This window comes from Neofelis nebulosa, chromosome 1 (assembly GCF_028018385.1).
Source record: "Neofelis nebulosa isolate mNeoNeb1 chromosome 1, mNeoNeb1.pri, whole genome shotgun sequence".
Taxonomy (NCBI): domain Eukaryota; kingdom Metazoa; phylum Chordata; class Mammalia; order Carnivora; family Felidae; genus Neofelis; species Neofelis nebulosa.
Genome location: NC_080782.1, coordinates 242,488,211 through 242,500,405, shown reverse-complemented (window position 1 = coordinate 242,500,405; position 12,195 = coordinate 242,488,211). Strand labels below are relative to the sequence as shown.

The following is a 12,195-nucleotide window of genomic DNA, read 5'->3' as shown; positions in this document are numbered from 1 at the left end:
GGAGTGTGAGCAGGGGAGAAGGGCAGAGAGAGAGAAGAGAGACAGAATACCAAGCAGGCTCCACACTACCAGCACAGAGCCCTAGGCAGGGCTCAATCCCATGAACCACAAGATCATGACCTGAGCCAAAATCAAGAGTTGGACACTCAACCAACTAAGCCCCGAGGTGTCCCTCACTTGTTAATCTTAAAGCATCTGAGGAGAGGCAGGAACTTGTTGGGACTCTCTCGGGAGATGGAAGGGCTTGTGGGTGCCATTTTTGTGTTCTCCTTCTGCCTTGTTGGTGCCAGCTTTAGCAAGCACCAGTTTTATACACCCCCCAGCCTACTATCTTAGGTGGGAGTGCCCCATCCCCACCTCTACAGAATACTGGCTTGGCCTGCCCTGCCATGGCCAACAGGCACCCACAGCCCACACAGGAGGCCTGCCTGGCTCTGGTGGCCAGAGGGGATTGTGTTCCTGGGCCCCACAGGTCCGAAACAATCGGACACTCCCTGGCAGGCCATCAACCCCGGGCACTGCACAACAGAAGGCAGAAACACACTCCCAGTCTTCATGTGACAAGGCCTGTTTTCGTGTTCTGAAGCTTCAGTCTAAAAGGCAGGCTTTAGGCTTGCCACCTAATCAGAGGCCACAGCAGTGCTCCCTGGGAACATGGGCAGGGAGACACCATATTAGTGCTCTACCTTGACCCAGCCACTGTTTGCTGATACTGCCCAGAAAGGAGTTTACACACCTGTCTAAAGCCACGATTTTTGCAACTATTGCCCAGGGGTCACCTCCAGATCACCTGGTCTGGAAGTCATCAGGGTTTACAATTATATATATAAGACGATATATTTTTATGCACCTTAGAAGCTGTTGCTTGAGGATCTGGCTTACAATCAGCCTAAAACGAGGCACTGTCGGAGATCCCTCCTTTTGAAACACTGACAGGTCTTGGCATACTGTCAACAACTGCAACCTATGGAGAACAAAGCAGGGTGCTTTCACAAAGTTCCGATAAACAACAAGCTAGAGCAAGGCTGAACTATAAGGTTCATCTCCAACACAAGGCCAACTTTTCAAGACTGGGAGAAGTAGCTGTTTCACAGAATACAAAGAAACAAATATACAAAATCAAGCAATATAAGAAGACAGAGAAATACGTTCCAAATGAAAGCATGTGACACCACCTCAGAAAAGACCTTAATGAAATAAAGATAACTAATCTACCTGATAATGAGTTCAAAGTAGTGGTCATAAAGATGTACACTGAACTCAGGAGAATGGATGAACATAGTGAAAACTTCAACAAAGAGGCAGAAAACATAAAAAAGTTCCAAAGAGAAGTCACAGAATTGAAGAACATAATAGATAAACTGAAAAATACCCTAGAGAGGTTCAACAGCAGACTAGATGAAGCAGAAGAAATGATCAGCAACCTGGAAGACAAGGCAGTGGAACTCTCCCGTTCAGGGCAACAAAAAGAAAAAATTTCAAAAAGCAAAGATAGCTGTTGATCTATGGGACAATATCAAGTGGAATAATATCCACATTATAGCAGTCCCAAAAGGAGAAAAGAGAGATCAATGGGTAGAAAACTTATCTGAAGAAATAATGGCTGAAAACTTCCTAGACTGGGGAAGGAAACAGACAGCCAGCTCCAAGAAGCAAAACATATTCCAAATAACATAAACCCAAAGACAGGGGCACCCAGGGCTCAGTCGGCTCAGGTTACAATCTCACCACTCGTGAGTTCAGAGCCCCACATTGGGCTCTGTGCTGACAGCTCAGAGCTGGAGCCTACTTCAGATTCTGTGCTTCCCTCTCTCTCTGACCCTCCCTTGGTGACACTCTGTCTGTCTCTCTCTCTCTCAAAAATAAACATTAAAAAAAATTTATAAAAAAGATGAACCCAAAGACACCACACCAAGATACATTATAATTAAGATGTCAAAAATTAAAGACAGAGACTATTAAAAGCACAAGAAGAAAACAACTTGTTAGATACACAGGAAACCCCATAAGATTATGACCTTATTTTTCAGCACAACATTTGCAGGCCAGAAGGGAGTGGCAAGGTATATTCAAAATACTGAAAGGAAAAAAACAAAATTCCAACCAAGAATACTCTACCTGGCAAGGTTATGATTCAGAATTGAAGGAGAGGGGTGCCTGGATGGCTCAGTTGGTCAAGCATCCAACTCTTGATTTCAGCTCAAGTTATGATTTCACAGTTTGTGAGATCAAGCCCTGAGTTGATTCTCTCTCTCCCTCTCTCTCTGCCCCTTCCCCCTCAAATAAACTTGGAAGAAAGAAAGAAAGAAAGAAAGAAAGAAAGAAAGAAAGAAAGAAAGAAAGAAAGAAAAGAATTTTCCAGATAAAAACTAACCAAGTTCATCACCACTAAACCAGCCTTACAAGAAATGTTCAAGGGACTTCTTAAAGCTGAATAGAAAAGGGTCTAACAAGTAACAAGAAAACATATGAAAGTAAAGATCTCACTGGTAAATGCAAGTATATTGTAAACACAGTAGATTAACTGCTTATAAAACTAATATGAAGAGTAAAACACAAAAGTGGTACAATTAACTTTTAATAATTATTAAGAAATAAATAAAATAAAAAGATGTAAAATATGACATCAAAAACAGAACGTGTGAGGGGGTAAAAACGTACAGTTTCTAGAATGAATTCAAATATAAGACTCTATAAACTTAAAATATACTGTTATATAGAGAGTTGTTACATGAACCTCAAAGTAACCACAGGCAAAAATCTACACCAGACACACAAAGACAATGAGAAAGGAATCTAAACAAAACACTAAGGAAAATCACTCAACTACAAGGGAAGAGAGTAAGAGAAGAAGAAAAGAACAGAAAGGAAGTACAAAAACAGCCATAAAACAACTGACAAATGGCCATAAGCTCATACCTATCAATAATTACTTTAAATGTAAATAGACTAAATTCTCCAATCAAAAGAGTGGCTGAACGGATAAAAAATAAGGTCTATATGCTGTCTACAACAGACTCACTTCAGATATGAGGACACACACAGACTGAAAGTGAAGGGATGAAAAAGAAAAGATATTCTATGCAAATGGAAACCAAAGCTGCATAGCTATACTTGTATCAGACAAAAGGACTTCAAAGTGTACAGGAATAAATTTAACCAAGGGGGGTAAAAGACCTGTACACTTTAAGACATAAAACTTTAACACATTGATGAAAGAAATTAAAGGTATAAATGAATGTAAACATATTCCATGCTCATGGATTGAAAGAATTAACATTGTTAAAATATCCATACTGGGGCGCCTGGGCGGCTCAGTCGGTTAAGCATCTGACTTCACTCAGGTCATGATCTCACAGCTTATTGGTTCGAGCCCCACGTCGGGCTCTGTGCTGACAACTCAAAGCCTAGAGCCTGCTTCAGATTCTATGCCTCCCTCTCTTTCTCTGCCCCTACCCCACTCATGCTCTGTCTCTCTCAAAAATAAACACAAATAAATAAATAAATAAATAAATACATATAAATAAATAAATAAATGTCCATACTACCCAAATGCAATCCTATCGAAATCCTAATGGCATTTATCACAGAACTATAACAAATAATTCAAAATAAGTCAAAAAAAGCTCAAAGGATCTTGAGAAAGAAGAACAAAGCTGAAGGTATCATGCCCTGGTTTCAACCTATACTACAAAAGTATAGTAATTGAAACGCTATGGTATTAGTGTAAAAACGGACAAACAGATCAGCAGAACAGAATAGAGTCCATAAATAAACCTACACATATCTGGTCAGTTAATTTTGACAAAGGAAACAAGAATATACAATCGGGAAAGGATAGCCTCTTCAACAGATAGTACTGGGAAAAATGGACAGTCATGCAAAAGAATGAAAATGGACCACTATCTTATACATGCACAAAAAATATCTCAAAAGTCAAAATGAATTAAAGAGTTGAACTTAAGACCTGAAACTATAAAACTCCTAGAAGAAAACATAGGTGGTAAGCTCCCTGACACATGTCTTAGCAATATTTTTTTGATCTGGCACCAAAGGCAAGGGAAACAAAAGCAAAAATAAACAAATGGAGGGGCGCCTGCGTGGCTCAGTCAGTTAAGTGTCTGACTTCAGCTCAGGTCATGATCCCACCCTTGGTGAGTTGAGCCCCTTAGAGAGCCCCACACTGAGCTCTGAGTCCGGCTCTGGGCTGATGCCTCGGAGCCTGGAGCCTGCTTCGGATTCTGTGTCTCCCTCTCTCTCTGCCCCTCCCCTGCTCGCGTTCTGTCCTGCTCTCTCAAAAATAAACATTAAAAAAAAAAAAAAGAAGAGATTGAAAAGAGTAAGGGGGGGCGCCTGGGTGGCTCAGTCAGTTAAATGTCTGACTTCAGCTCAGGTCATGATCTCACAGTTCGTGGGTTCGAGCCCCACATCCAGCTCTGTGCTGACAGCTTAGAGCCTGGAGCCTGTTTCGGATTCTGTGTCTCCCTCTCTCTGCTCCTCCCCTGCTCATGCTCTGTCTCTCTCTCTCCTTCAAAAATAAATAAAAACATTAAAAAAAATTTTTTTTAAATAAACAAATAGGACCACATAAAACTAAAAAGCATCTGCATAGCAAAGGAAACCATCAAGAAAATGAAAAGGTGAATGCAAGACCTTTGCAAATGACATATCCAATAAGGGGTTAATATCCAAAACATATAAGGAACTACAACTCAATAACAAAAAACAACCCAGAGGATCTAAATATATTTTTTCCCAAAGAAAACATACAAATGGCCAACAGACATGTGAGAAGAAGTTCAATATCACAATCAGGGAAATGCAAATTAAAACCACAGTGAGGTAACACCTCAAACCTGTCAGAATGGCTAAACTCAAAAACTCAGGAAACATCAAGTGTTGGCGAGGGTGTGAAGGGAACCTGTGTGCACTGCTAATGAGACTGTAAACTGGTACAGCCATTATGGAAAACTGTATCGAGACTACTCAAAAAATTAAAAATAGAAATACCACACAATCTAGCAGTTTCATTTTTGGTTATTTACCAGAGAATACAAAAACACTAATTTGAAAGGATATATGCACCCCTACGTTCATTGAAGCACTACTTACAACAGCCAAGATATGAAAACAACCTAAGTATTCACCTATGAATGAATGGATAGACATGGTGTATAAACACACACACACACACACACACACACACACACAGACGATGGAATACTACTCAGCTTTAAAAAGGAGTATCTTATGGGGTGTCTGGGTGGCTCAGTCAATTAAGCATCCAACTTTGGCTCAGGTCATGATCTCATGGTTTGTGGGTTCGAGCCCCACATCAGGCTCTGTGCTGACAGCTCAAAGCCTGGAGCCTGACTCAGATTCTGTGTCTCCCTCTCCCTCTGCCTCTCCCCCGCTCGCACTCTGTCTCCCTCTCAAAAATAAATAAACATTAAAAAAAAAAAAAGGAATATCTTGTCATTTGTGACAACATGGATGGATCTTGAACGTATTATAGTAAGTGAAAGAAGTCAGACAAAGACAAATACCGTATGATTGCACTGTTATGTAGAATCTGAAAAACAAACTAAACTCATCTGATCCAAACTCATAGATACAGAAAACAGACTGGTGGTTACCAGAGGGGAAGGGGTTCCAACGGGAAAAATTGGGGAAGGGGTTCAATTGTATGGTGATGAATGATAACTAGATTCGTGGTGGTGATCACTCTGTAGTGTATACAAATATCAAATTATAATGTTGTACACCTGAATTCCATATAAGGTTATATACCAATTTTACTTCAATTAAAAAAAAAAAAAAACAGGAAAAAAAAAAAACCAACATCTTAGCATCCTAGCAAGCCCTTCAGGCTTTTTTTCAGTAAAAAAAAAAAAAAAAAAATGCAATCTCTGTTATAAAAGCTCAAACATCTGTCTACTAGGACCAGGCATGATGGATATACAGCTGGTGATGATACAGTTTCCACCCAAAGGGGAGGCAGAACTTTTCCTGAAGCAGATGGGCCCCTGCACTCAGTCCTGAAGAACTGTGCTCAGTAAGGAGGCACAGGAGGCACCAGGGACATGACGATGTTGGCCTTCTCCCCCATATTGGTTCCTATTTGAACAAGCTCAGGGCCTAACATGTGGGTAAACACAATGCAGTATATATACGGATACAGAATTCACATTTCAATTATTTAGAAACACCGTATTACGTAGAGATAAGTTCTTCTGCAGGCTTCTAGGGCTAACATACAAAAGCTGGAGAACACCAGTCAAATGTGTTCAGGACTCCCACTTTTACCCCATTTTTTAAAGCTGCCATTACCATATTTCCCTTCTGTATGTTCCCACAGCCCTAGATACAAGAGGCTTTTTTTTTTTTCTCTTTCTTAATTCTTCAAAAGCACACTCCTGTTGGGTCAAGCCCACCATTCTGAAGGGACCCGCCCCGGATGCTTGCAGGAAAAAGCCGTGAGGATGAGTGGCCTTTAGGAAAAAAAAACATGAATGGAAAAGAATTAAATAGGGACTATATTTCTAGCAGCGACTTTCAACGAGTCTGGTACTTACTAGGAAAAGATGGAAAAACAATGGTCCAACATGTCCCTGAAATTGAAATACGGACACTTTTGTCTGTCGAAATCCAAGAATGAAACTCAACCAGGTTTTAGCGAATTCACTTACATTCCCAGCCCCATTTGGTAAATAAATGGATGTTCCTCGGAATCACCCAGGGTGCTGGGAAAGAGAGGAAAAGAGGAGGGGGCGAGGAAGGGGGAGGAAGGGAGAGGAGCGGTGAGGAGGGGAGAGAGGGAGGGAACAGAGAGGAATGAAGGGGAGGGGAGCAGCACTACGCTAGAAGCAGAGATGGGTGTGTTTTGAGGTGCTGATGGTGTAGGGACAGACAGGAAGGGCTTCCTACCCTGTGCTAATTCCTGTGGTCATTAAAGTTTGCCGACTCTATTTAATTCCTTGTCAAACTCCCTCAAAGAAAGCAGAAATAAACGGACTCGCCAATCCCTGCTCCTTCTTGAGAGACTGTGCTCCCTCACCCAAGAACCAGAGCCAGGTCAGAGCACCATCAATTCCAAGCTTCACTTAGCATTTATTAGGCGCCAGCAGAACCCCACTCCAAAGCATGCTGTGAGAGACACAAAACTCTAGCCCTTGACCCTGGACAACTGAAACGCAAAGCAAGCATGGTCACTGTATCCAGTACAGGGGACACGTTGAAAATATATTTTTATATTCCCTCACGGGGCAGCCACACATTCGCGTGCCTGTAAAGGCCAAAGGCTCAGTGAATTCCACAGCTGTGAGCAAAAGGAAGCTGGCAAAAAGCATCCTGATTCCTTCTTCCAATTGGTTCTAAAGGGAAAAACCCTGACACTGCAATTGTCGCTGAGGGGAGGGTCAGGTATGCCAACACCTCGGCGGCAAAAACAGACACAAAGTCACCCCTAAAAAGGTGCTTCTAGTTATAAACAGCAAGTATTACCAGGTCTACAGATTGCTATGATACCCTATCAAAGCAAAGGTACACAAATTTTTTTTTTTTTTTTTTTTAATGAAAATAGCAGGAGTTTAAAAGAGCGGCTGGGGGCACAAACAAAAATTTGCATAGAATTTAGGCTGTTAAACTGACACACCCTAGAAAAGTCTTTGGCCTCCAGGGTTCCTCGGCGCTTTCCCCACGAATCAGCAATCAGGAATGAATTGCCCCGTGTATTCGCCAAACACCTGCTGCCGCCCAGAGACACCCCTGGGGACAAAAACATGCACATTCCTACGCCCTGCAGGCAGCCCTGTCTACAGGTGTGCTAATGGACCTCTTTGCTGGGGCAGTCCCATGTCTGTCACTTAACTGCGACCAAGGGCAAACTGCTTAATGTCCATTTTCTCATCCGTAAAATGGGAAGTTAAGAATACAGTCCTGCAGAATCTTTCCCAGACTTCCATTTCGTCCATATCTAACGCCCAGCACGTCTATTTGTATTAGCTGGGAGGCCTGGCATCATCCAACTAATCCCACAAACCGCATTTCCACCGCAGCCTGCGCCGTCAGCTTCCCGAACCTTGCTCGCACATCAGCCCGAAGTGAAACAAAATAGCACTCTACAGGGAGCGTCAACCTGCAAAGCCACGCCGCTACCGGGCGACTCTCCCCGCCCGGCCGCTTGCGTGGAGGGCTGCAAGGACGCACTGCGCCCTCGAGGGCTGGAGGCCGGCATTCCACCACGCCGCTTCCAGCTCTGGAAGGTGACGGCGACCTGGGCGCCCAAGCCGCGGCGACGACGCGCGGGCCCCATGCTCGGGCGCACCGCGGGGTCCGGGTCTCCCCCAGCGCCGTGGCAAGTGGGCGGCGGGTCGGGGCCGTTTACCTGCCAACGATCACCACCACGCCTGCCGCTGGGGACGCCATGGCCCGACGCCCGGGTGGCCCGGGAGCCGCACCGCAAGTGCGAAGAGCAGTGGGCTACGGGGCTCCCGGACGCCGCGCGCGGCGCCAGATCCCCGCGCCGGGCGGGGCGTGACCCGCGCCCATTGGCTGGGCGCTCGAGTCGGGGGCGGGAGCGCGGGTCCCGATAGGCTGCGGGAGGGCCGGGAGGCGGGTGCGCCGCCTCGGCCCCCATTGGGTGCGCGTGGCAGGCGGAACCTCCACCCGGACACCCAGGCGCCGACCCCGTGCTAAGGGGCGCGGGCGGGGCAGGTCCGCAGGAGGACCGGCCGGAGGGCAACGCCGGAGGGAAAGCGCGAAGACCCGACCCTGCGGACTGCAGTAATTCATTTTCTCATGCTTTAGTTTCCAAATGCGCACCCCAAAATCAGTGTACGTAGAAGGGGACACTTCCGTGCTGGCGCAAGGCTTGACCGCTAAAGGACCCCAAAGAAACTGCTAGAATTTCTTGTCTGAAAATATCAGCACCTCTTCAATACATACCAGCTCAGGCGTTTATAATGAGAGTGGTTATTGCTGAGTTCACACTCATGATTCGTTTCTAGAAAGATCCTCGCTGCCTTTCTCCACAGATGAGAATTGAGACCCAGGAGCCTCGGGAAAGCGGAAAAGGAAAGCTCCAAATGTATTAATAATCTGTGAACCTGGAAGCCGTGTTTAATTCCACTGCACTGTGCTAAGGGGACTGTCAGGAGTGGGGCCGGGTTGAACTGTATTTCCTCCTTCAAGAGGCAGAGTCTGTTTGTGTATGACAGGAAGGAAATGTCCCAGTCCCTGACACCCGGCTCTTTTCAGATCCCAGGGACGAGCAGACCAAGAGGGTGGATCATCATACGTGGCCAGACAGTTCGTGTCCACACAGCGCAAGCTGAAGGGGAATACCAGCCATCCAGTTCAAGATGATTAGAAAGCGGAAAACGTGTGCAATGCGGTCGACAAACGGAGCTCCTCCTTTGTTTTCCCCACTCAGAGCGCGGAAGGAGGAATGTCACAGGGACAAGTAGGCTTTAAAGAATAATTTCACAAACCGTCAATGAACATTTCAAACAGGTGCGCAACTCAAGGGACGGTAAATGAAAAGTTAACACAAGAAAGAGAACTCACCTTTTACGGATCCATTGTCTAAAATTACAAAGATTGATAAGATATCCATGTTGGCAGTGACGTGTTTCCGACATACAACTCTTTAATACACAACTGAAGGCGGGCTTATACGGACACAGCCTTTCTGGATAGAAATGCTGCCGGGACGACAGCCAGCCATGAGCCCTGAGCATTGCTGCACTTCCTTACTGACCAGAATAGACTGTAAGACGCCTCCATCTCCTGATGCTAAGTGCTTTCTGCAGCTGCGCACATAGGCAGCTAGTAGGCCAAGGCTCCCGCGGAGTGAGTACCCCGTAACTGCTCATCTCTGGGCTGGAAGGGGACTGGCTTGTGTGCTGTGCCCTGTGCTGAAAAAGTGCTGGTCCCTCGGCCCTTTGCAGATGCTGGGGTCATCTGGCCCTCCCCATAACCCTGTTGGAAATGGGGCTCCAAGCACTGGTGCTACCATGCTGACACTCTGGCTACTGCTTTTGCTGTGGGTAGTAAGGTCTTGTATGTCTCATCCGTGAGTCTTGTGTCTTGGGCAGCTTCCACAAAAGTGCGGCAAGCTGACTTGTTAGTTTGCAATACGGTGACAATCTCAGACCCCTCCCGGTTCTAGACGCGCCAGAATTTAAAAGGTATGTACTTTGGCTTAGCAAATTCCAGTCTAGATGTATGTTACACAGAAATACAAGTGAAGGGGTGCCTGGGTGGCTCTGTTGATTAAGAGTACGACTCTTGGTTTCAGCTCAGGTCATAATCTCACGGTTCGTGGTGTTGAGCCCTGAGTCAGCCTCTGTGCTGACGGTGTGGAACCTGGAGCCTGCTTTGGATTCTGTATCTCTCTCTCTGCCTCTCTCTCTCTCAAAAATAAATAAACGTGAAAAAAAAATATTTTTAATAAAAAAAATATACCAGTAGACACAAAGACAAAATTATTTATTTCAGCATAGAAATAGAATTTAAAAATATGGAAATATTAGGGGCGCCTGGGTGGCGCAGTCGGTTAAGCGTCCGACTTCAGCCAGGTCACGATCTCGCGGTCCGTGAGTTCGAGCCCCGCGTCGGGCTCTGGGCTGATGGCTCGGAGCCTGGAGCCTGTTTCCGATTCTGTGTCTCCCTCTCTCTCTGCCCCTCCCCCGTTCATGCTCTGTCTCTCTCTGTCCCAAAAATAAATAAAAAACGTTGAAAAAAAAAATTAAAAATATGGAAATATTATATTCTTAAAATAATGTTAAAATAGATATTAAAAACATGATGACTATCAAAGAGACAGTTTTAAAGATTATGGTACAGAGGGCTTCTACTTCTGGCTGAGACGGAGGAACAGAAACCAAACTGAAACTCCTGCCTTAAATAAACAGAAGGAAACCCACACACACACACCACGGCTGCCAAAATCCAGGGAGAATGTTCTAAGACATTAGACAAGACGGAGTCTTGGTTTGTGATCCCAGAGTCCATAAATGTACACAGTCTGCTGACTTTCAATAAAGGTACAAAGGCAATTCGATGGCAAAGGATAGTCTTTTCGACACATGGAGCTGGAACAAGTGGATAAGGTAGTAATAATAATAGCCCCTCGCCATATACACAACAACTAACTCCAAATACATCACAACCCTACATGCAAAACCTAAAACTACAAAACAGCTAAGAGGAAACATCGGAGAGAACGTTGTGACCTTGAGTTAGACAGAGATTTCTTGGATATGCCACAAAAAGTGTTAACAGGCAAAAGAAAAAGTTGATAAATTAGACTTCATCAAAATTAAGACTTTCTGCTTTTTCCAAACAGTATCAAGAGAATGAAAAGACAAGCCACAAACTGGGGGGAAATATTTTCAAATTAGGCATCTGTTACAGGCCTCACATAAAAAATATATAAAGAGGTCTCCAACTCAATAATCATTTTTTTTAAGTTTAAAAAGAGACAAAACTCAAACCAATTCAAAAACCATAAGGCAAAAGACTTATGAATAGACATCTCTCCAAAGAAGATATACAAATGGCCAAAAAGTACATGAAAAGATGCTTGATATCAATAATCACAAAACCACAATGAGATACCACGTCACACCCAATCAGGATGACTATTGAAAGAGAGAGAAAGAAAGAAGAAAGAAAAAGAAAGAAAGAAAGAAAGAAAGAAAGAAAGAAAGAGAGAGAGAAAGAAAGAAAGAAGAAAGAAAGAAAGAGAGAAAGAAAAAGAGAAAGAAAGAAAGAAAGAAAGAAAGAAAGAAAGAAAGAAAGAAAGAAAGAAAGAAAGAAGGAAAGAAAGAAAGAAAGAAAGAAAGAAAGAAAGAAAGAAAGAAAGAAAGAAAGAAAGAAAGAAAGAAAGAAAGAGGGGGGTGCCTGGGTGGCTCAGTAGGTTAAGTCCGACTTCAGCTCAGGTCACGATCTCATGGTGCATGAGTTCAAGCTCTGCATCAGGCTCTCTGCTATCAGCACAGAGCCTGCTTCAGATCCTCTGTCCCACGCCCTCTCTATGCCCCTCCCCCACTCCTCTCTCTCTCTCTCTCTCTCTCTCTCTCTCTCTCTCTCTCTCTCAAAATAAACTTAAAAAAAATAACAAGTGTTGGTGGGGATGTGGAGACATTAGAATCCATATGCATTGGTGGTGGGAATGTAAACTGGTGCAAC

The 12,195-nt window shown here is 44.2% G+C and overlaps 1 protein-coding gene across 2 annotated transcripts in view; it reads right to left on the bottom strand.

Moving 5' to 3' along the window:
* Positions 1–8,539, bottom strand: part of CRYL1 (crystallin lambda 1) — a 132,604-nt gene extending 124,065 nt beyond the window's left edge. Inside the window, exon 1 of one of the 2 annotated variants that reach the window (XM_058690374.1) lies at positions 8,387–8,539. In XM_058690374.1, coding sequence (XP_058546357.1) covers positions 8,387–8,427 — 41 coding nt within the window. In that variant the 5' untranslated portion in view covers positions 8,428–8,539. The remainder of the gene's footprint in view (positions 1–8,386) is intronic. The other variant, XM_058690382.1, reaches the window with a different exon arrangement.
* Between the last annotated feature and the right edge of the window lie 3,656 nt (positions 8,540–12,195).